This window comes from Amblyraja radiata, chromosome 19 (genome assembly GCF_010909765.2).
Source record: "Amblyraja radiata isolate CabotCenter1 chromosome 19, sAmbRad1.1.pri, whole genome shotgun sequence".
Taxonomy (NCBI): domain Eukaryota; kingdom Metazoa; phylum Chordata; class Chondrichthyes; order Rajiformes; family Rajidae; genus Amblyraja; species Amblyraja radiata.
The window spans coordinates 5,579,919-5,606,007 of NC_045974.1; the positions used below are offsets into that span (position 1 = coordinate 5,579,919).

Here is a 26,089-nt window from a genome sequence, read left to right on the forward strand (position 1 = left end):
TTATTCCTTGGAGTGCAGGAGGCTGAAGGTGATCTTATAGGGGTGCACAGTCTTTTTCCTAGGGTAGGGGAATTAACAAAGCAAGGGCATAGGTTTAAGGTGCGACGGGAAACATTTAGTAAGAATTTGAAGGGTATTTTTGCACACATAGGACGGAGAGTATATGGAATGAGCTGCCAGAGACAACATTTAGGCAGATAAATAAAAAAGGTTAAAAGGGCTATTGGTCAAACGCAGGAGAAAGGGACTAGCATACATTGGCATCTTGGTCGGCATGGAGGAGTTACGCCAAAGGACAAGATTTCATACTGTACGACGCAATTACTCTGAAGACCTTGAGGTTTGGAGTTCCAAGAAATAATCTTGTGACAATGATGTGACTCATCAAGGGTCAACAGAAAGTGACAATGAACAAACAGTCACTCGAGCTAACATAAGGCCATATGAAATCAGAAAATATTTTGAGCATTTTATATCGAGTTTGCAGTTTTGGTGCAGCACTAATTTTTCTTTGTGAAACTCTGCACTATCTGCTTCGTGGAAGATATGTGGTGATGCTTTTGAAGAACATGCATTCAGTGATGCATAGGTAGGTGAGCAAGAGCACCCAGCTTGGTTTTCTTCCATCAGATGGTACATTACTGGTCCATGCTTGGTAACTGGACCTTTGATGGAAGCAAATGGCAAATTAGTAGAAACAACTGAAAGGTGAATCTTCTCTCTATATCGAGTTGGCAATGACTGATAGTGGACAAAATGAAGATGTTGCTGTATCTGGTTGGCGACTAAAGTACTACCAAAGAATTAGGCCTATCAATCAGACACTGGAAGGAGCATCACTCCAGTCCTTTGCACAATTGTGGACAGATTTGTGTTTTTCTGTAGATGGCTGGTGAATGGGGAGACATTCAAGGTACACATTAGAGAACAGAGGTTGAGCACTGTAAATGATATTGTTGGAGATCCAATGAACTCATTGATTCACATCAGAGCACAAATGCATTATTTGGGGGTGGGGGGGCGGGGGAGGGGCTAATGAGAGAACAAAACATAGATCTGTTAGAATGTATCAAATGCTAAGTGGCCTCAGAGCTCAAAGCCAGAGTTGGGTAGTGTATGGCATAATTCTATCGATGTCCCCCTCCCACCCGAGGAAATATTGTGGATATCAGCGTGGATGGCAGAAGAAACATCGAGCTGGAGAAAAAAGATTATTCAATTGTTCAGACGAGTGCAGAGGAAGAAAGACAAGTTAAAAAAAAAATAGAAGTGTGTGAATAAAGGTCAAGGCCAGTTCACTGTGTCACATAAGTTTACTGCAATGTCTATGCAATGTCTGAGGGGATATGTGACATTGAACTTGTACAGACAGGAAGTAGAACAAGTGAGAAGAATGGAAGAGGCCAACTTCCTAACAAAGATCTTTGCTACAACAGAAATAAAATAGAAAGATGTACAATATCAGGTAGAAACTCAGAAGGACAAATCAAGTGCTGAGAAGTAGAGCTATACAACTGTAATGGGCAAATGCAAGCTGAAAATGAAAAATACAATCAGAAGGAAGTACAAAGCAGACCTTGCTGTACTTTAAGCGAATTGAGTGGCATTTTTTGGTTGCGATAAATGAAACCAATACCAGTGCTGACAGAGAATCTGATGAAATACTGGTCGACTGCAGATGGCAGTTCCACATTCAATAAGCAGCAGCTGCCAGCTACATTTTCAGAGGTGTTTGAAGAAACTGCAAAGCTAGAAGGGAAGTACTATCTCGAGGTAGATGAGAGTACATTATCCAAGCAACTGTCAAATAGAAACTGAAGCAGAGCTTGAAAGACTGATGGAAGGAAAGATTTCTCTACTGGTTTGCACCAATTGACATAACTGCCCTTTGTGCTTCAAATATTGTGTTTCTGGACGGACCAAACAGCCAAGGATTTCTATGGATTCGCCAGGGTCTAAATAAGGAACAAAAGAGAAAACATCTCTGACAAAAACAAATAAATAAATCCTGCCAGTTGTGAAAGATGTGCTGGAGAACAAATTTGAGCATATGGAGGGTGAGATAAGATTTAAAACATATTGGGAGATACTGATGGCTGAGATTGTCTTTTGAATCAGCATAGCAACTCCTGATGCAGAACAAAAACGCCCGAGCACAACCAGACCATAATACTGAAGGAGATCTGAACAACCACGCATGATGGCCAAATATGGGAAAACTATCCGTCAACCAAAATATCCATGGTCTTTGTGCTGGAGTTGCAATGTACATCTATTGTTGGACTGGGAGCACATATTGAAGTTCAATGGGAAAAGACAGCACTTTATATGAAGTATTTTAAAGTGCATGTAAATTTATGTAGGTTTACTGGAACATTTGGTTATCGAAGATTACAGCTGGATAGTGAACTGCTGGGCAAGTGGACTAAGGAATTGCTAAAGGAGTATAAAGCAGGTAAGTGTGAGGTATTGCATTTTGCAAAATCAAACCAAAGCAGGACCTTCACAGCGAATACCTTGGAGAATGTGCATAAATGTACATAATTAAAATGGCATGACAGGTAGATAGGCTCTTGGTATATTGGCCGTCATCAGGCAGAGTACTGAGCATAGAAGTTGAGACGTTATATTAGTTGTCCAAGATGTTGGTGAGGCTGCATTTGGAGTACTGCTTTTGGTCACCCTTCTATAGGAAGGATATCATTAAGCTGGAAAGAGTGCAGACAAGATTTGTGAGGATTTTGCTAGGACTTGAGGGCCTGAACTATAGAGAAAGGTTGGGCAGGCCAGGACTTTATTCCTTGGAGCACAGGAGGTTATGGGATGATCTTAAAGAGGTGTATAAAATCATGAGAGGAATAGATAGGGTGACGGCAAGACTTAATAGGTACCTGCTGTTGTAAATAGAGTCATACTGTTTCTATGCTGTTTGACTCTATCTACAACTTAGATATTATCTTGAATTCTGTTGACATCAGAACACTTATAAACAAAAATTAAAGGATGCAGAAAATGTAATGCCATGTAGTACTACCAGATGGTAAAACAGCAACAATAAGCATCAAACACTTTTCAGTTTGAAGTGATGGCCAAGATGGGGGATGACAACTCTATAAACTTATGACTAGCACAGAATTCCTACCACACAACAAGAGAACTTTCAGAATATGACAAGAAGAAAAAGGGTTCAGCAGACAGCAAAAGCAACCAACCCAAGAGGTAAACCACTGACAAGTTCCCACATTGGCCCCTAAATATATTTATTTTGTGAACCTCTAGCTAGGCTTTGTGCTTCCTAAACAAATGACACATTGTCACTCAATGGTGGGTGCCTTTCTATTTGCTGTGATCTAGAAAATCCCCCAAAACCCCCAGAGCCCAATTAATTACAGGCTCGGACAAAACTAGAATGTATACCAGAAAATGGGTTAATATTATAATAACTGAAACAAGTTAAAAGGTTGCAATTAAATGAATATTTTCTTTTAAAATGCGCACTTTCACGTGGCTCATATGATATATAATTTTGTAACTGCTGGATTAAAATAGCAACATTTCTTGGCAAAAGGGTTGTTGACAATGCATTTACAAGTCGATAACCCATCCATAAGGAACTGTTTTGTATCAATTACAAGCTGCGCCATTTACTTAAATGATCATTCAAATCTTTAGATACCTTGAAATAGCCATTACTGGAAGAGGACTGGAAAATAAATGAGTGACCAGATGAATAAAATGTTTTTCTTATTCAAAATTCAGTGATGAAAACCAGATTACTAATGCAGAGTATAAATTATTTCTAAATCCCTGCCATAGCAGGCCAGTACTGTTGCCAAAAATATTCTTCAAAGTTATTATTTTGACATTGGGCTGACAAATCTGGCCATTACTATTTAACGATTTGAATGTTCATTCCTTTATTTATTTGTAAAACCAACAGAATGCATCTGAAGATACTTTAACAGAGAGATAACTACCTCCTATCTGAATCTCTGGTGGCTTCTAAAATCAGAAAGACACTGAGAAATTGAAGCACAACGGAAAATTCCCATTAATCAATGAACAATCTGAATCCAGCAGATGCTAACCTTGCATCCCAATGTAAGCATGTTCCAAAGCAAGTTCAATACAAGACCCATGTCTGGGAAAGTTATTTCAATGGATAAACCACAGAGGTGGTAAGTACAGAGTGTTCATAAAGAGCTTTCACTACTATGGCTAGTTGCACTTCGTATCCAGCCCATCATTATTATAATGAACCGCAATAACAGCAGATCTTGCATCAGTCGTGTTTAATAGTTTCTTGGAAGCAATTCAAGCTGATTTGGATCCATCCTTGGCCCCCAATCAAATTCTCATCTCGATGCTAGATGCTACAGGTCATCTCAAGCGTGCATCATAAATTTCAATATATGCAGACGACAACAGCTCTATTATCTACTGTTTCTTTTGGTCTCCCTGCGATGTATAAAGTAATCTAACTTTTTGTCCAACATGATAGATCTGGAACAGCAGAAATTTATTCCACTTAGGTTTAGGGAGATCCTAGGCTAGGGTCTTAGCTGTCACTAACTGTTCCTTAGCCAACCTAACCCCTGGTAACGGTCTCAAACTAAACTGGAATGTTTGCACACTTGTCATATTTGACACCAAATATTAATGCCTATTTCTCACTCTCTAATTCTACTCCACCTCAGTTCATCTGTTTGTGGAATCCTCCTTAATGCTTTGTTATCTCCAAGATTGGCCATTCCCCTACCATTTCCTTGCTAGAGAGTATTATTAAGAATTGAGTGATTGAACCCTGTGAAATTCTTCAGATGAAGATTATTAATGATCACATCCATTAATCTGATTGATTTACTGCTGACTAAAATTAAGGACAGTGGATCGTCTATGGATGATTTTTGTATCAAAAGAAAGAAAAATCAACTTAAAAGGGTAATTTTAAGCTTGGAGTATAGATTTTTTTCTTTTGAAATCAGCTTTTTATCCACTACATGCTCAACAAAGATTAGAGTACATTTCATCCTGTCACCCATGACATGTTTCTATGATGGAGGCAAGGCAGACATGCAGAATACATCAGCTTACTCCCAGTGAAGCCATCTCGCATAGTCCAATGACGTTGTCAAGCGACCCTATGTTGCATTAAATATGCTTCTCACTTTAGCATAATATTGACAAAATTAATGTTGGACCGCAATTGTGCATTTGTATTTTTGCTTTACGTTAAAATGAATTTTCACGTTTCTCGAATTTTTAGTATAAATTCAAGCACATAAAAATCATTTAAAAAAATTTGATAAAACAATACCAAAGCAATAGCAATGCACTGATAAGTCAGCAAAGATTACCACGTTAATCATGAATTATTGCATGTTGACATTCGTTTCTACTTTATCAAATCCAGCTTTCTGGCACTGCCAGCTGTGTCAGGTAAAAAAAACACAAAGGCCCAATTGCAGAGTCCATGTCATACATCCAGCAGTGGGATCGCCCATCAGTTATACTGGCACCTGATTTTCAGAATATCACTGACTTCAATGCTGTAGCAGGCAGATAGGAAAGTTAAAAACATGTTGAATTCAGAGGTCAGAGGTTCTCAAGTGAACTGCTGCGTAACTCAAAGCTCGATAAAGTCCACATTAATGTTTTAAATGGCAATCAACTTTAGTGAGATTTAAACTATACAAATAATGAACTACAAAGAAATAATTAGCAAAAGCCTTCTATTTATTTTCATTTTTTAATTATTATGAGGGCACCCATTTTAATTATTGACTGCTTATGGCAACATTATTAGAAACTGAATCTGTCTGACTGGAGCCACTGGGTCTGACCGGGTAAATTAGCATGCATACCTGAAGCTCACAAAAGTTTAATAGCTCTCTTTCAAATGTTAATTCAAACCTCTTCGTAGCAGTGGCTTCACCAAAGCATTCAAGGGAGAGTGAGAAAGAATGTTTCAGTATGAAGAAACAGCACAAAAACATATACCTATGTTTAATAAAGCGATAAGTAAAGAGTAGGCTAATTACTCCATTTCTGTCACTTTCACCCTGCCCTATCTCCAGTGAGTGAAGATCTGATTAACTCTGCACATGGAAACTCAAGATACTGCAGATGCTGGAACCTTGAGCAAAAATTAAAGTGCTGGAGGAGCTCATTGGGTCAGTCAGTATCTGAGGAGGGAAATGGACAGATGGCCTTCTCTTCAAAGTTTAATGTCCTACCTAACTCTGTATCATTGAACCTGGATATATTTTACTCAGCTCATTCATCCACGTTATTGAAATATATTAAAAATAGCCAAGACTCAATAACATACTTACAATACCTCCTTAGTTATAGCACAGCACAAAAATGACCCATTTAATCCTACTTCTTTCTTCGGTCCATTATTCAATATTTATTCGGTTCTTGTATACAATCTTCAACTCAAAATCCTAATTTTGCCTGATGCTCTTAAATACCTTTTGAAAATCTGCTTATCAAACACCATTTCTCTGCACAGTTATATTGTGCTTTTTGGAAAGATCTCATGATATACCCAATAGATTTCTCTGAAGTCAGACAAAAATACTGGAGAAACTCAGCTGGGGAGGCAGCATCTAATGAGCGAAGGAAATAAGCAACCCTGGGTTTCAATCCAAAACGTTGCCTATTTCCTTCGCTCCATTGATGCTGCCTCACCCACTGAGTTTCTCCAGCATTTTTGTCTACCTTCGATTTTCCAGCATCCGCAGTTCATTCTTAAACATTTTCTCTGAAGTCAGGTTGATTTGCTTTAGTTTAGTGTTTCTTTCTCCCCTCTTTCGTGAATAACAAGACTCTGTTTCCCATTTTGCAATCTATTCAGACGATTACAAAGTTCTGTAGGATTAAAATCCATATATCGCTGTGGTTTCACAATAATTTGGCAAATTTTGTCCCATTTCTTTGTCCAGTAGTTTTCCTTTAGTAATACTAATGTCATCAAGTTCCTCATTCACAATAGAAACTTGGTATCCCATGACTTTCAGACTGTTAATTGTGACATGAATCTCAAAGATAAACACAGCATTTAAGACATCTTTTCAAGTTTATATTTTTCAGTCTTTTTTGTGGGGTTTGAAGTAAGAGCTTTAATTGCTTTTTCCTGACATTAAATTTAAGACCAATCTATTTTTCAGCATTTGTTATTGCAAGAGAACAACTGTATCTAAATAATTTGTGTTTTAATTATCACTGAACAATGTCCCGGGGTGGTGGAGAAATCAATGGTTGAACAACAGGACAATTGTTAGAGACAAAAGGAACTGCGGATGCGAGAACCTTGATCAAAACTTGGTCAATTGTTAGTGTCAAATCAGGTAAGGGTCACTAGCTTTGGTGAGGTGCAAATAGAAAGCACATGAGATGAATAAACAGGAAACAGATCCATGGACATGATGTGGAGCTAGGTGAATGCTTCCAAGATGTTCAATTACATTCTCAATTCCTTAACAAATGAAACAATGCATGCTTAAATCCAGCAAGTCCTAAACAACATTAAGGCATGGGCAAATGAGTGAGAAGTAACATTCATGCTACAAAGCTAAAAGCTGAACAATATCTTCTTCCAACAAGGGATAGTCTGTCCTTGCACCCTTTACATCCAATAGCAGTTTCATTGTTGAAGCCTCCACCATCTATACCCCGCAAGGCAACAATGATCAGAAACTCAAATGGACCAACAACATAAACATTGTGCCTACAGGAGCATGACAGAGATTGGGGCTGGGTATCGTGCAGCAAGCAACCCTCCTCCTAAAACCCCAGCGTTTGTCCACGTTCTATAACGAGAGAATGAGTGCAACTCCAATAACACTTGGATATTTAAAATGATCCAAGACAAAGCAACTGTTGGATTGTTACCCCAATGTATAATGTAAACATTAATAGCCCTGTCCCACGGTGCGAGTTCATTCCAAGAGTTCTCCCGTGTTTGCCCTGATTCGAACTCGAAGATTTACGGTAATGGCCACTCGTCGGTACTCGGGGCTCTCGTGGACATTTTTCAACATGTTGAAAAATCTTCACGAGTCTTCCCGTGCTTACCTGCCGTTAGCGAGTCTTCCCGAGTACCTGCCGTTAGCGTTACGAGCCGCTAAGAGACGTCCCCGAGCTTCGACGTACTCGCTACGTTCATTCTCTGTGCTTACCACGAGTTTGATTTTTTTTAAACTCGGGAGAGCACTTGAATGAACTCGCACCGTGGGACAGGGCTTTAATTCCTTCTTACACTAGTGCAGTGGCAATAGTACACACCATCTGCAAAAGACATTGCAGTTATTCACATATGTTACATTGACAATATTTCCCAAGCCTGTAATGTGTGTCACCAAGTTGAACAGGAGCTTGGGAACATTACCACATGAATGTTCTCCTCCAAGTCACACACCATCTGAATTCAAATATATCTAAGTTTGGCCACTGAAACAAAATCCTGGAACTCACTACCTAACAGCACTGTGAGAATACCTTCACTAAATGAGATGCAGTGGGTTCAAAAAGGCAGTTCACCAGCACCTGATCAAGGGATTTAGAGATGGGCAATTTATGTCGGTTTTGCCAGCGAGGCCTAGATCCAAAAAAAACAAATAAATAAAAAGTACATATATTCAATTCAATTTCCAATTCTTAACAATTAAACAATCCATCCATGTGTAGCCATCTCTAGGCAATTATCATGGATGAAGTGATAAATGTCTTATAACATTGGAACCACAAACATTCATTGCATTTAGAGAGAATCTCACCATCTCTCCATAGCAATTAAAGTAGCCCACCATCCACATCTTGAGTCACCAATGATCTGAATCAGCCATGTGAAAACTCAGACTACACGGGAAGGTCAATGGCTGGGAATTCTATGGCAACTAGCTCATCTCCCAACTCCCCAAAGCCTTCTACTGCCTCAGTATTAGAATAATCACTGCTGCATTAATAAGTCCATGTCCAACAGCACTCAGGAAATTTGTCCCCAATCCCTAATATTGCAGTAAATTGTTTGGTATTCAGTCTCCCCTCATAAATATTCATGTTCTGCGTGATGGACACACTATGGTTGGTGGTTACTTGAACTTCATCGCCAAACTCCATGATCTTCAACACGGACAAGCGCAGCATAGGAACTAGATGAGGCAAACTTAGTTTTCCAAGCAAACACATTGCAACCCTCTGCAATAACCATCTTAACATGGTTATTGTAAATTGCCAGCACCTCCTTTCAATTGCTTTGAAAATTACAGATCAGTGTTTTCACTTACTTTGGGCTATTTTTATTTTACTGTATCACACATTTTGTAATTTATTCGTCCATGTTATCCACTCTTTCAAACACCTTTCTTTTTTAAAATACTTCTATCTGCATCTTAAAATTGTTTATTTATTAACTTTTTTCCAAGTCCGATGAAAAGTCTGCAATCCAAACCTAAAAAAACTTTTTTCTCTCGTCAGGTGTGGTTTGCCTTGATGAACATTCCCAGTATTCTCAAGTTTTAAGCAAGATGAGTCATAGTAAAATCTATGATGTGTTGTGCTCTTGTTAAAGATCTGTTGTGTACTGGTTTCAATGAGATCCAATTTAATAATGCTGAGAATATTAAGAATAACGACGAACAGTTGGATCTAATTATTTATGTGTAGTTATTATAGGCTAAAACTTGTCCTGCTTTCAATTTCTATTTGTGCAGTCTAAACTCAGAAAGATTCAATCAAAGTTGATCTACAAAGTTATGCTCTTATACTTTTGTGAATTTGCTCCTCGCCTACGGTCATTATCTTTTCACTTACAGTGTATTTTGCAAAGATTCTTGTCACTTCCATTATTACCAAAGGAAAAAAAGGCTCAGAATGATATATCTGTTGGACTGCAAAATTTGGTTTGATCAGGATCACTAGCATTTCAAAAACCCACCTTCACTTTTAACTTTAATCCCCACTGAGTAAGCAAACACTACAATTTCATTAAAAACATGTGACTACAACTTTGTATGACTTTATATCGACATCTGTAACAGTGTCAAATGGAGTTTCAAAGCAGAGAGCAAAGGTGTGGTGGGACTTTGCTTCATCTGTATGCTGTTCTCCACACCATGTACCCAATTTCAGCCATATCATAATTTCAGACACAAGTTAGAACAAGCAAAAGATAACTTCCCCCGAGTCAGGATGGAATTAAAGAAATGTGAAAGTTTCAGTCACTCCAGTTTCTTTGATATCCCTTAGAGGCTTAATCAAGAGCTGCATTCAGAGAGGTCTCAGCAAGGTCACCTACCTATCCCCTTACCTAGCAATGTGGTATGGAGAGGAAATGAGAAGTAAATTCCCATTTGAATGTGTAGAAAGGGAAATATCACTTAGAAATGTCCAGAGTAATAAATCTAGTATTAAGATTCTCTTGCTATTATTATTCTCACAGGATTGAAGGAGGCTGAGGGGTGTCCTTCGTGGTTTTCAAAATGTTGAGAGGCATAGATAATTAGAATCCTTTCCCCAGGGCAGGGAAGACTAGAACTAGGGGGCACACGTTTAAGGTGAGAGGGGAGAAATTTACAGAAGATCTGAAGATATGTTTTTCCACAGAGGGTGCTGAATATTTTGAACAAGCTGCCACAGGAGGTAGTGGAGGTAGATACTATTACAATGTTTAAAAGGCATTTGGACAGGTACTTGGATAGGAAAGGAGTAGAGAGATATGAACCTAATGCAGATAAATGTGATTAGCGTTGATAGGCACTAGGATCGGCTCGGACAAGTTATGCCATAAGTGCCAATTTCTGTTCTGTATTATTCTATGAATATTTAGTATATTATACCAAGCTAACTTTGAAATACTAGATTCTAATTTTATCTTTTATCAATTCATCAGATTCATTTTTCTTGTCCAACAGCGAGAGAATTGAAATCCCTAGTTTAAAAAATTTGTATTAGGAATATGAAAATAAGCATTAGAAAATCCCTAACATCTGTGGATTTACTTATCTGCCACATAATTAGCAACCAACTCTATCCACTCCCAACTTGTGATTTTTCAGCCGAATCTTGGCAATGCTTTGAGAAAGCAATGGTTCAATAGTTCTTTACTGTGAAATTTGATTTGCCAACTGTATGCTGCTCAGTGTACAAGATGAGTAGCATCAATGCACTATCTGAAACAAAGCATATTTACTTTATTTCTCACTGACTTATTGTCTGTGTTTCTTCCATAAACAAACAGTAGCACAAAGTTAAGATGAAGCAAGTGTGACTCTTCCCCCTCTGGTTCAATACAGTAAATGCCGCAATAGACTATAAGTGAGAAAGAAAATTACCGTAGGCGAGGAGCAAATTCACAAAATTATAAGAACATCAAAAACATGTATATATGTGCACATCAATTCCTTCTTTACGACATATTTTTGGTCAATTTATTCTTACAAATAAAAATGAGCAAAACTCTGACAGCCTGCTACAAATCTTACTGCATAAACCATGTTCAAAACATACATCAGTCTTAGGATTTTTTGACCTGAATGCATCCTTTTTGCAGTTACTTGGGTGGATGGTTAGGGTTGGCAGAAGAGATGGAGAGAGCAATACTCTTGTTACTTGGCGGTCTCAGAAAACAAAGTGAAAGCATGCTGAAATATAAAAGGGCCGTTTAATAGACTTATGTTTACTGAAGTCTAACACTACAAAAGCAGCAAGTCAAGTACTTTAAATCCTTTGACAGCAGCAAATTTTGCATCAATTTAAGTTAACAAACTTAAATTAATTGATTTTAGAAGAAAAAAAATACGTGTCCTAGTCGACAGCGCATTGGAGAGGTGAAAGTCCTTTTACAACAAATTCCAACTTAGTCAGGTTGTCTTTCAACTCCTGCAGTTGTTAATTCTTTGATTTTACAAATGTATTTGCTAAAATTGCCTGCTTTTTCTCCCCCTTGAACTTGTATTGTTGTTTTATGACGTAGCCAAGTATTGAAAGCCAAGAATGTAGTCAGTAGATGGAATAAGAATAAAATGTTATCTATATTCAATCATATTGCTGTGACACAGTAGATTTTCTGCATTCTCACATATTAATGAACCAGTCAAGATTTCATTGATAATCTAAATTAATTATTGTCACCTCCTGATAATCGTATTTGTTGCCAAATCATTTATATAGAGTTCAAATTCTCAACCTGCCACATTGACAATAGACAATCAGTGCAGGAGTAGGCCATTCAGCCCTTCGGGCCAGCACCACCACTCAATGTGATCATGGCTGATCATCCACAATCAGTACCCCGTTCCTGCCTTCTCCCCATATCCCCTGACTCTGCTATTTTTAAGAGCCCTATCTAACTCTCTCTTGAAAGCATCCAGAGAACTGGCCTCCACTGCCAGAGGCAGAGAATTCCACAAACTCACAACTCTCTGTGTGAAAAAGTATTTTGGATGTATTTCCAATATAACCATCTAAGGCATGTAAACATCTGCCAATATGTTGCTCTTTACACGTTTGACTCAGAACTTTAACCAACACATACCAATGACCATCCCATCAAGTTCTGTTTATTTTCTTTCTTTTGTGCTAAAATTGCGTACACATTTTAGCCACCCAGTTAGATGAAAATGTAAGTTAGTCTAAAGAATAAATAAGGCAGCAGAGTGACACAGCTGATTGAACTGCTGGTGGAGTGAGAAACTCGGGTTTGATCCTGAGTTGGGGTGCTGTTTGTGTGGAGTTTGCACATTCCTTGTGACCATGCAGCTTTCCTCTTGGTGCTCCTGTTTCCTCCAACATCCCAAAGACCCGTGGGTGGGTAGGTTACTTGGCTTCTGTAAATTACCTCTAGTGTGCAAAGAGTACGTGCAAAACTGGGTTAATCTGGCACTGGTGTGCAAAGATTATTGATGGGCCATGTGGCCTTATTACATGCTATATCATTTTGATCAATCAAATATATTAATAACTAACTAGGCCAATCATCCTTAAATGGTACACTCGATTAAGGGACCTAATGAGCCATTCCAACGCCAATGTTAAAAAATAAATAATATTCTGCGTCTCAAGATGAAGCCATTGAATTTAAATATGTTGTCGAGCCCCACAGTGATTCGAAAGTGATGTGGAATAAAATTAATTTTTCCAAAGATTATTACTCTGCTTCATTGAAGTCAGGTCTCGTGCAACAACTATATTAGCAGAATCCGTGCAAAGTGAACATACTTCACAGCAGTTTAGAGGGGCAGCACAGTCGCACAGCAGGTCGAGCTGCTCACTCACAGCGCCAGAGCCCTGGACTTGATCAGTTACTGTCTGAGTGGAGTTTGTTCTCCCAGTGATCTCGTGGGTTTCCTCCTGGTGCTCTGGTGCCGGTCCCGGTCCCGTCCCCCGTCCCCCGTCCCCCCCACGATAAGAAAATGGGATAACTAGTGAGAATGGATGATTGATGGTCGGCATGGACTTAGTGGGCTGAAGGGCAATTTTCCATTCTGTATCTTTACTCTAATCAGCCAGTCCCACTGACAATAAAGGACATCAAAGTTCTTTTCAGAAATGTTTACAAGGAAGTAATTATGCTTATATTAGTTTTATTATTTCATTCAAAAATGCAGTTAGCACATATTAAAAAGAAACCTACAGGTAGAACGAAAATTGCTCCCATATCAAATACATATCTAGTCTATTATATCCTGCTGGCCATAACAAATTACTGGACTGTTGAGCCCATGCTATAGAATACTTAAGGAGAGGTAAAATGCCATCATCTTGTGGTTAAAGAAACTGAAATGACTTGGAATATAGAGTGGATTCATGTAGCATCAGCAGATTTAAGGGATTTTAGGATTATGCGTTAGAAAAGGCAACTATCTGCTCAATTTGGTTTGGTAAAAATGGTCGTCCATCTCATGCTTAATGCTTTTTTCTTATGTGCTTTCTCCAAATACCTGTACTGAATTGTATACAAAAATGAATTCCACTGTACCTCGGACCATGTGACAATAAAGTATCATTGAACTATTGATGCAATCACATAACTTCCAATATAATCTGTGAAAAAAGTTCCAATTTGCTTTCACTATTTCAATTTTTCTCTACAGAATTCTCTACTGGATTTCTTTGATGATTCCTCTAAATGCAAGGCCCCCAAATCTGGATAGTCAGATGAATGACAAAAGTGAAACCATTATTTTCAAATATTTAACAAAGTCTTAAATATGCACATTTCCGATGACTACATCATCACCTAATTTCCAATAACAAGACAACCAAATCTCTACCATTTTTTACCGATGATACAAAATGCTGGAGTAACTCAGCGGGACAGGCAGCATCTCTGGATAGATGGAATGGGTGATTTCCGGGTCGAGACTGCCAGTTAGAAGTAGGGTCTTGACCCGAAAGGTCACCCATTCCTTCTATCCAGATATACGGTCTGTCCCGCTGAATTACTCCAGCGTTTTGTATCCATCTTCGGTGTAAACCAGCATCTACAGTTCCTTCCTGAACATTCTACCTTTCTTCTTTCTCCATTTCTCCTCCACACTGTATTTGAGGAGAAATAAAAAGAAAGTAGACCAGTTAATTCCAGCTCCTTTTTTTACTGCTGGGATTTTTTTAAATTCAATGCATTGACTTCCCTCTGCCTCATCCCACCAGTACCGAGGAAACCAAGAGTAGTTCTGAAATGTTGTTTTCCAATTGCAAGGTAAAGTACAGTGGAGTTCCCAGGAGTTGGTACTAGGAACATTGTTTCCCCTCTGTATATTAATGACTTGAGCATACAGGGCAACAGAATGTCAAAGTTGCACCTGAGAAGAAAATTTGGAGGCCTGGTGTATTGTGAGAAGGCTGTTAACAGACTTCAAGAAGATTTGGGCAGAAAGGTGATAAAAGGCATTTTAATACTCAGAAATGCCAGTGCTATGTGTGACTATAACTGTATGAGGCAATAACCATAAAGAGACACAACTCAAAGGAATATCACAACAGATAATTATCTTTGCAGGTCTATGGTTCATTGAAAGTGGCAATGCAAATTCAGAAAAGTGTCGTAAACACTAGGCTTTATAACTAGGTACAAGAGAAAGGGACTCGTGATGAGCCTTTATGAACATTAATTCAGCTACAATTATAGCATAGTTTAAGTAGGAATACAGGAAATATTTATTAAAAAGGTTTCAATGATGTGATCTTAAGTCATGCATAGAAACTAGTAAAGCTGGTGATTTTTTTTGGATACAGAAAAGGATTTTATAAACACTTTTAAAACTAAGAGGTATTTAAAACAAAGTATTAGACAGCAGAGAGGAAACATTGGCAGGAAGGTAAAGAATTAGGAACACAAATGAAGATCATTGGTAGAAGAACCAAAACTAACACCAGGAAAAGATTTGCAAGCAGCAACTAGTTCAAGTTTGGAATATATTGCCAGAAGTAGTAGTTGGAGGCAGATTAAGTTGTAGAATTTAAAATTATGCTGGATCAGTATCTGAAAGAAAATAATTTGCGAGACTGTAGGAAGGAGGGAGATGGGACCTGAAATGCTCTTAGATGGAGCCAGTATGAACTCGGCAGGCTGAATGGCCTCTTTCCATTCCATGGTTCTGCTACCAAGTTGAGAAACAAAATTAGAGTAGAACAGCAAATGGTTAGAGGGTAAAAAAAAAAGTCACATAAAAAACAGAATAATGTGATGCTCTCCTTTAGTTTGTTTCTCCACAAGCATGCTTGACCAGAATAAAGATACTCAGACAGGCAGCTAGATAAAAATAGCTACTGACCTTGATGCCTGACAGCTGTTGACAATCCAGGCAGGAGATGTGAAAGAAAGATTTTTTAAGAGGTTAATGAACAGCTACATTCGTAAAACATTTACTCTTGCAGCATGCACAAGGCAATTTTTTACATAAGTAATGCTTTTAGCACCAATAATAATTAAAAGGACTATTCCAATTAGCCAACACCTTTACAGTGCAAATTCTGCTAAATCAAATATTAGTCAGAAATATTTCAGAAAAAACTATGCAAGGTGATTTTCTTGACAATTTAAAAAAAAATCCAACTCCTTAACTACAAATGTTAACTTGTATTTTATGGACACAGCTACTTTCTTACAAGCGTTAGGTTCATTACCAACCTGCACAACTGTAATCCTGCCTCAGCATCAAAACACTACGGACATCTCTTCCACTACTATTTTTCTAAGTGCGTTTTGCACTGTCTTACTTTTGCATTTATTTTCCTTTTTACACTTTTTCCTTTTAGAAAGTATTATTTATGTACAATTCATATTTTGTGTACCTGTGATGCAGCTGCAAGCAAGATTCTTTGCACCTGTACCTCCGTATTTATGATAGTAAACTTGACTTGATCCAGAGCTAAATGGTGCTCTATTTATCAAAAGGAGATCATTGAGCTCACACTTAATCATGTGACATGCTACTAAGTAATACAAATAAGTTGGTGTTCGATAACCAAGATCTTTCATTGGCGTGAAGTAGTCAGAACAAAAGTTGGAGCAGGTCTCTTACATGGTTCAGCAACTCATTGTCTGAATTTGATATGTACAGAATACAGAGTGGGTGTAAATATTAAAATGCTTTCTAGGAATGAAAAAGCATGTTTTAAGCAGGTTTGATTACAAAAGGTCCACTCCATATCTGAGGGCTTTGTAGCACTCCATGAAGGCGTTTAGCATCTACTGGAAATAGCCAATACTTTCAGTGAGTTATGCTCATTAAGAACCCACAATTTTTGGTATGCTTGCTGTCTTTATTTTAAATCACATCTTCAATCTAGTCTGCATTGGGCTTGGATCGTGATCACGCTGATACAGAAACTGCTCTGCTAGAGAGAATGTGAACTGTGGGTCTAACAAACACAGTGGGCAGTCTGTGACTGTATCTCATCCATTTCTTGCATCTCCGCTCTCCTCCTGTAGCAAGAACAGACTTCCACCCAACTAGCCACCGTACTCCACAGGACATACTTCACAATTCCTGCCAGCTCCAACAAGATTTCCACCACTAGACATATTTTCCCCTGAAGAAGGGTCTCGACTAGAAACGTCACCCATTCCTTCTCTCCAGAGATGCTGCCTGTCCCGCTGAGTTACTCCAGCATTTTGTGTCTACCTTCGATTTAAACCGGCATCTACAGTTCTTTCCGACATATTTCACCCCCCCCCCCCATGCACAAAATCCATGTAATATCTCAAGAATAAGTCAAAACCAACCTGCATTTTGTAACCAGACAACAACCCTTTGCAATCACTTTTCCTACCTAGCATTCTGATGCTTACCAACACTTAGTAGAACATTAACACTGAATCACACAATTCAGATTATTCATAAAGGGGGCACTAGCATGCAGCCTGCAATCATGGACTGGACTGCCATACACCCTGAGAATTTGAATGACAACCTCTTCCACTCCTCATCCTGGAATCTCTTTTTGCCATACAGGTGACTTGAATTGTTCCTCTTAACCATCCATCACTCTTACATTGAATTTTTTTAATTTCATGCTGTCAGCAGATTTCGCAGTCCCAGGTTCCAGCAGTTAAACAAGAGGAAGTGGAAGACAACTTTTTTGGCATTTTTTGATCATCACTGTGGAATTATCTTCCTCATTCCCCATAATTAAAAGAAACTCTCATGGTAAAGAGTGAAGCTGTGGAAAACTATGAGATAAGGATCTTGGACAAGACAGTTCTGTGTTACATCAAGAAAAAACACACAATCTATTAAAGCAGAAAACCCCTGACAGCTGAAGGATATTTTACAATTCACAAGGGAACCATAGACTGTGAAAAACCTTCCCATGCTAACTTATCTATAAGCAATGAGCACATTGGAGCGGGCTGGGTCTAATTGACAAGCTAACAAAGAAGAAACATGATGAGAGAGGAGCATGCTCGGTAGCCAGTGAAGAACTCACCATACAGCCTATAAACTTTGCACAGTGGTGATAATGAGTGGGAGCTATGAAACCTTACACCACAGTTGAGTTAGTTGTCAACCTAGTCAGTCAAACTTAAAGCAGTAGATTCAGCTCAAATTGAATGTCTGAAGTAACATTGTACACAGCAATGATCAGAGTATGTGTGATAGTGACAATAGAAATTGCAGAAGGCGTAACTGACAACAGAATTGTTATTTATTTAAGGAGCCCTAATTGATCTCCTTGTTGAAAATTTTGAAGTATGAAGACTCTTCATACATTACAGGAGCCTGAAATCTGCAACATCCAGGTTCAGGAACAGCTTATTCCCCACAGCCATCAGATTATTAAACACAACTTCAAACAAACTATGAACTATAACAGCGTATTGCACTTTATCTGTGTATTTATGTGTGTGTGTGTGTATATATTTATATATTCTCTGGTATATGGTCACACTGATCTGATCTGATCTGTATTTTTGCCTAAAATATTCTGTCGTGCTGCAACAAGCAAGAATTTCATTGTCCTATCTGCGACACATGACAATAAACTCTCTTGACTTGACATCCACCAGCTTAGATCTAGACATTTAAAATGTAATACATCACAAGAGGGTGCAGTTAGGCCAGAAGTAAAGTATAGGTTCCATGCCCGCTCCTCCACAGATATTTTTCTCCAGGAGAATCAGATGATGATGTTTTTGGACAAAGAATGAACATGCACATTGAGATGGTTGGAGCTCTGCTGGTCTGCCCGAAAGTCAGTATGTGATGTCTAAAGAAACTCGAAAGTCAGGCTCCAAATTTACATTGAGAATAATCTCATAAAGCAACACATAATTCTAACATACAGACTGCAATATCTCCCGTTATGGTGCAGGTTTTAACTTGAGACGTCTCCGATCAATTTTGCATAAGGAGAGCAAAGCAATAGTTAATTTACATATTAAATTATCACAACAGATATACACAGGACATACAGTGGCTTGCAAAAGTATTCATACCCCTTGAACCTTTCCACATTTTGTCACGTTACAACCACAAACGTAAATGTATTTTATTGGGATTTTATGTGATAGACCAACACAAAGTGGCGCATAATTGTGACGTGGAAGGAAAATGATACATGGTTTTCAAATTTTTTTACAAATAAAAAACTGAAAAGTGTGGCGTGCAAAAGTATTCAGCCCCCTTTACTCTGATACCCCTAAATAAAATCCAGTGCAACCAATTGCCTTCAGAAGTCACCTAATTAGTAAATAGAGTCCACTTGTGTGTAATCTAATCTCAGTATAAATACAGCTGTTCTGTGAAGGCCTCAGAGGTTTGTTAGAGAACAATAGTGAACAAACAGCATCATGAAGCCCAAGGAACACACCAGACAGGTCAGGGATAAAGTTGTGGAGAAGTTTAAAGCAGGGTTAGGTTATAAAAAAATATCCCAAGCTTTAAACATCTCACGGAGCACTGTTCAATCCATCATCCGAAAATGGAAAGAGTATGGAATAACTGCAAACCTACCAAGACATGGCCGTCCATCTAAACTGACAGGCCGGGCAAGGAGAGCATTGATCAGAGAAGCAGCCAAGAGGCCCATGGTAACTCTGGAGGAGCTGCAGAGATCCACAGCTCAGGTGGGAGAATCTGTCCACAGGACAACTATTAATCGTGCACTCCACAAATCGGGCCTTTATGGAAGAGTGGCAAGAAGAAAGCCATTGTTGAAAAAAAGCCATAAGAAGTCCCGTTTGCAGTTTGCCACAAGCCATGTGGGGGACACAGCACACATGTGGAGGAAGGTGCTCTGGTCAGATGAGACCAAAATGGAAGTTTTTGGCCTAAATGCAAAACGCTATGTGTGGCAGAAAACTAACACTGCACATCACCCTGAACACACCATCCCCACTGTGAAACATGGTGGTGGCAGCATCATGCTGTGGGGATGCTTTTCTTCAGCAGGGACAGGGAAGCTGGTCAGAGTTGATGGGAAGATGGATGGAGCCAAATACAGGGCAATCTTGGAAGAAAACCTGTTAGAGTCTGCAAAAGACTTGAGACTGGGGCGGAGGTTCACCTTCCAGCAGGACAATGACCCAAAACATACAGCCAGAGCTACAATGGAACGGTTTAGATCAAAGCATATTCATGTGTTAGAATGGCCCAGTCAAAGTCCAGACCTAAATCCAATTGAGAATCTCTGGCAAGACTTGAAAATTGCTGTTCACAGACGCTCTCCATCCAAAAATTTCAGTCTCTAGATGTGCAAAGCTGGTAGAGACATACCCCAAAAGACTTGCAGCTGTAATTGCAGCGAAAGGTGGTTCTACAAAGTATTGACTCAGGGGGGCTGAATACTTTTGCACGCCACACTTTTCAGTTTTTTTATTTGTAAAAAAATTTGAAAACCATGTATCATTTTCCTTCCACTTCACAATTATGCACCACTTTGTGTTGGTCTATCACATAAAATCCCAATAAAATACATTTACGTTTGTGGTTGTAACGTGACAAAATGTGGAAAAGTTCAAGGGGTAGGAAAACATTTGCAAGTCACTGTACATGTGTTTTGTTACTTAACTAACCGCCCCAGTGTATGGTTTTATGATTTTAGATCCTATTTAGAAAAAACTCCTTATTTTAAAAGATACAGTGAGAAAGACTGACTTTTGTTTTAAAAGAATGTTATAATAATAATAGAAATTGCAAAATAATGGTAAAATTCCTTTCTCGTTGTTCAAGGCTGAAATTTATGAGTAGTCCTTAAATACAGGGGAGGTGTCGGAAGACTGGAGGGTGGTAAATGTTGCACCTCTTTCCAAGAAGGGCATCAGGGAAAATGCTGGGAACTATATGCAGGTGAGCTTAACATCTGTAGTTGGTAAGTTACTGGAGAGTATTCTGAGGAATAGGGTATACAGGCATTTGGATCGGCAAGGGATGATTAGGTATAGTCAGCATGGTTTTGTACGTGGGAGGTCGTGTCTCACAAATCAGATTGATTTTTTTGAAGAAAAGGTTGATGAGGGCAGAGCTGTAGATGTTGTGTACATGGACTTCAGTAAGGCGTTCGACAAGGTTCCGCATGGTAGGCTGCTCTGGAAGGTTAGATCGCATGGGATTCAAGGAGAGATAGCTGAATGGATAGCAAATTGGTTCCATGGAAGGAAGCAGAGGGTAATGGTGGAAGGTTGCATCCCAGACTGGATGCTTGTGACTGGTGGGGTGCCTCAGGGTTCGGTGCTGGGCCCGTTACTGTTTGTCATCTACATCAATAACTTGGATGAGAACATACAGGCAAGGTTAGCAAGTTTGCTGATGATACAAAAGTTAGTGGTTTTGCAGACAGTGAAGATAGTTGTAGCAGGATCTGGATAGATTGGCCAAGTGGTCAGAGGAATGGGTGATGAAATTTAATACAGAGAAGTGTGAGGTGTTGCATTTTGGGATGTCAAACAAGGGCAGGACCTACACAGTAAATGATTGGCCTCTGGGTAGTGTTGTGGATCAGTGGGATCTAGGAGTACAGATGAATGGTTCCTTGAAAGTCGAGTTGCAGGTAGATAAGGTGGTCAAAAAGGCTTTTGGCATTTTGGCCTTCATCAGTCAGAGTATTGAGTATAGAAGTTGGGAGGTCATGTTGCAGTTGTATAAGATGGTGAGACTGCATTTAGAATTTTGTGTTGAGATCTGACCATGTTATCGGAAAGATATTGTCTAGCTTGAAAGGATTCAAAAAAGATTTATTAGGATGTTGCCAGGACTAGAGGGTGTGAGCTATAGGGAGAGGTTGAGTAGGCTGGGTCTCTCTATTCCATGGAGCACAGGAGGATAAGGGGTGATCCTATAGAGATCATGATAGATAGATAGATAGATAGATAGATAGATAGAATCTTTATTTGCCACACGACCAGGGTTGGTGGTATTTGGGTTCGGTACATGATGGTACACTGCTTTAGTCACATTAACACTAATAACAACACAGATCACAGTAATAAAGTGCATCCATACCACATCACAAATCACAAATCTCACCAACAATACATAGTGCAAAAGAACAGACAAAGACCATAGACAAGACACTGTATACATCAAAAGTCCTTAGTATTGACTGTTATTGGAGGGAATTGAGTGTTCTTATTGCTGAGGGGAAAAAACTGTTTTTAAAGCGGGTGGATTTTGTAGCAAGTGACCTGAGGCGCCTCCCTGAAGGGAGAGACTGGAAAAGGTGGTTTGCTGGATGGGAGGGGTCCGAGATGATCTTTATTGCCCGTTTTGAGGTACGTTGGAGGTAAATGGAATGGATTGAGGGGAGGGGGGAGTTGATGATTCTGGAGGCCTTGGAGACAATGCGCTGTATTCTGTGTAGTGAGTGACTGTCAGTGTTTCCGTACCAGACTGTGATTGAGGAGGTGATGATGCTTTCAATGATGGATTGATAAAAACAGACCAGGAGGTGTTTGTGGACTCTGAACCTTTTGAGCTGTCTGAGGAAGTATAGGCGTTGTTGTCCTTTCTTGATGATGTGGTCTGCGTTGATGTGCCATTTTAGATTATTGCAAATATAGGTGCCCAGAAACTTAAATGAGTTTGTGGAGGTTATGGGATGGGAGTTGACATGGACCGGGGGTTTGAGGTTTTGTTTGCGTCTGAAATCTATGATGATTTCTAAGGTTTTTGAAGTATTAAGCTGGAGGTTGTTGTCTGCGCACCATTTGACTGCGCTGTCCACTGTTTGATGGTATTGTGATTCGTTGTTGTCTGAGATGAGGCCAATTATTGTTGTGTCGTCTGCATATTTGAAAATTTTGACTGAGCTGCATTGGGATGTGAGGATGTTGGTGTAAAGTGAGAAGAGCTGAGGTGACAGAACGCACCCTTGAGGAGGAATAGATTGGGTAGATGCACATAGTCTTTAGCCCAGAGTAGGGGAATCGAGGACCAGAGGACATAGGTTGAAGGTGAAAAGATTTAATAGGAATCCGAGGGGAAACTTTTTCACACAAAGGGTGGTGGGCGTATGGAACAAGCTGCCAGAGAAGGTAGTTGAGGCTGGAACTATCCCTTCATTTAAGAAACAGTTAGACTGGTTTTGAGGGATATGGACCAAGTGCAGGCAAGTGGGACTCGTGCAGCTGGGATATTGTTGGCTGGTGTGGGCGCGTTGGGCCGAAGGGCCCGTTTCCACACTTTATGACTCGATGACCAGGGGACCAAGAATGCGTTTACCAAGTTCACATCCTACAACTTGAATTTACTGGATTGTCCAGGTTCTTATTGACAAAGCCATGAACACCAAATGGCCCAGTGCTACAAATAGAGCATAACAACCACAAGCTTGAAGTAGCAAATTAACTTGTGACAAGTATAATTGGACCAAATCCATGGGCTTTTTAAAAAACTAAAATTTAAAGTTCATGTGAAATGTCTGCGAATATCACCAGTTTATCAAAAACTGCATTTAATAGGTTTGAACTGAACTTGGTGAATGGTATATATTATGAAAACCCAAGATGTGTTATCAATCACGTATTTCCAGGATGATATCACGTTTTACAGTATATCTAAAAGCATGTTAATGAATATATTTGTTTTCAGCAAATGAATACAAAGCAAAATGTAATCGGAAAACTTATTTGATTCAATAAAAACAAATAACTTACTTCTCCAGCTCTGCTATCTTTTTATCTTTGTCATTTTTTTCATTTTCCATTTCTTTTAAGATATCAAGTAGTCTGTCTACTTCTGCTTGGCCTTTGTTCGCTTCCTCTCTGTACTGTGCCACCACCACCTCCAATTGCTGGATACGCTCATTGAGATCAGCACCGGCTCGTCCCTCGTTTGTCGTCTCCAGGGTCTGGAAGTAAAATTCAGAAAATGGTCAGATGAACATTTGCAAGGACAAAAGGTTTGAGTAGGTTTTGTGAGTATCTTGATTTTTTCTGAAATCTGCATCAAATTCACTAATAAAGATACACAGCGCTGGAGATATTCAGGCTACCTCCGTGGCTAGAGGACCAGAGTTATGTTTTTCACCTCCATGGATCATGCTAATTATTCCCTTCCGATTACCATACCATCCCGAAAGATGCTACCTGACCCACTGAGCTACTCTAGCACTTTGTGTCTTTCTCTGATATCTGCTGTTGCTGTCCGCCCTTTCTATACTTATAACCTTTTGAAGTCTATTGTTCCAGGTTTTGTATTACTTTCATATTCTGAAGTTTTATTTAGCACACCTATATAGTAAGACAAAAATATAGATTTAAAAAAAAACACAATGAAACTAGAAGAACCACCAACTCGCTTCCTCAACCTGAAAACTATTTTCCATTACTTCACTTTCTATTCTTATGCCAGCTCATTATCAAAGGGCATCAGTCTGAAGAAGGGTCTCGACCCGAAATGTCATCCATTCCTTCTCTCCAGAGATGCTGCCTGTCCCGCTGAGTTACTCTGGCATTTTGTGTCTACCTTCATTATCAAAGTGATCATTGACTTTTGGCCACCTCTAACGGGATCCCACCACTGGCCACATCTTCCCATCTCCTCTCCTTTCGGCTTTCCTCAGAGACCGCTCCCTCCGTAACTCCCTGGTCAATTCGTCCCTTCCCACCCAAACCACCCCCTCTCCTGGCACTTTCCCTTGCAACCGCAGGAAATGCTACACTTGTCGCTTTACCTCCCCCCTTGACTCCATCCAAGGACCCAAGCAGTCTTTCCAGGTGCGGCAGAGGTTCACCTGCACCTCCTCCAACCTCATCTATTGCATCCGCTGCTCTAGGTGTCAGCTGCACTACATTGGTGAGACCAAGCGTAGGCTTGGCGATCGCTTCGCCCAACGCCTCCGCTCAGTTCGCAATAACCAACCTGATCTCCCGGTGGCTCAGCACTTCAACTCCCCCTCCCATTCCGAATCCACCTTTCTGTCGTGGGCCTCCTCCATGGCCAGTGAGGCCCACTGTAAATTGGAGGAGAGGCACCTCGTATTTCATTTGGGTAGTTTACATCCCAGCGGTATGAACAATGACTTCTCCAATTACAGGTAGTCCCTGCTTTCTCCTTCTTTCCCCCTCCCCTTCCTAGCTCTCCCACAGCCCACTGTCTCCACCTCTTCCTTTCTTCTTCCCGCCCCCCCACCGCCACATCAGTCTGAAGAAGGGTCTCGACCAGAAAATTCACCTATTTCCTTCGCTCCATAGATGCCGCCTCACCAGCTGAGTTTCTCCAGCATTTTTGTCTACCTTCGATTTTTCAGCATCTGCAGTTCCTTCTTAAACATTGACTTTTATTATGACATTTTATAATGTACAACTTTGCAATCCTCTTTTGAAAACCCATATGATGACACGCATTGCATTTCCTTCAATCTTCTCTGTAAGTCATCCATTAAATTAGTTGAACAGTTTGCCTTCAACAAACCAGAGCTAGCATTCCTTTATTATATTACATTTTTCAAATGTTTTCATCTGATTTTGATTCTAAAAACTTACCTACCATCAAAGTAAAACATGTGCTTTAGTAATCTGAAGCACAATTCTATTGGTTTAATACATGGCTTGTCCGCATACTTTCTTGAGCCTATTTTGTGATTTGCCATTTTCTATCCTTTGGATCAAAGGAGAATTGAAAGATTATGGCAAGCCACAGCAGTGAACTATTCTCTACCCTCCTGCAGCAACCTTGCTAGAGCATTAGTGTCCCAAGCTGCATACAACAATTCAACTGAAGGCTTACTAAATTGTTGATATAGGTAAACCATTACTTTTACATGTTTTATGCCATCCCAGAAGACAGAATACCTGTATTCTTTTAGCCATTTAAAAAAAATATTTATTTACTTCAGACCACAATGACAAAGGGTATGAAAGAACATACCTTTGTACTTCGCTGGACACGAGGACGACACTAATTTGTTCAACCAGTCCTTGTCAATATTTGCTCTTAATGAGAGCAAATTATTTTCATTACATCTGCCTATCCTTTTCTCAAATTCCTTTCATCCAACCTTGAATGCTAACACTGTGTCCATTTCAATTCCTAACCCCAACAGTAAATTCCCAAAGACCCACAACATAGCACAAGTTTGAGATCTCCTAAATTTGGTCTTGTGAAGTATAATAATAATAATAATTTTATTTATGGGT

General features: G+C 39.4%; 1 protein-coding gene across 5 annotated transcripts in view; it reads right to left on the reverse strand.

Moving 5' to 3' along the window:
• The window catches only part of erc1 (ELKS/RAB6-interacting/CAST family member 1), a 425,697-nt gene that overhangs the window by 339,120 nt on the left and 60,488 nt on the right, over nucleotides 1-26,089 (reverse strand). For 2 of the 5 annotated variants that reach the window (XM_033037518.1, XM_033037521.1), the window contains exons 12-13: nucleotides 23,606-23,799; nucleotides 15,783-15,797 (exon numbers count right to left, since the gene is read on the reverse strand). In XM_033037518.1, coding sequence (XP_032893409.1) covers nucleotides 15,783-15,797; nucleotides 23,606-23,799 — 209 coding nt within the window. Of the gene's footprint in view, nucleotides 1-15,782; nucleotides 15,798-22,336; nucleotides 22,341-23,605; nucleotides 23,800-26,089 lie in introns of all 5 variants that reach the window. The other 3 variants (XM_033037520.1, XM_033037522.1, XM_033037519.1) reach the window with 2 other exon arrangements.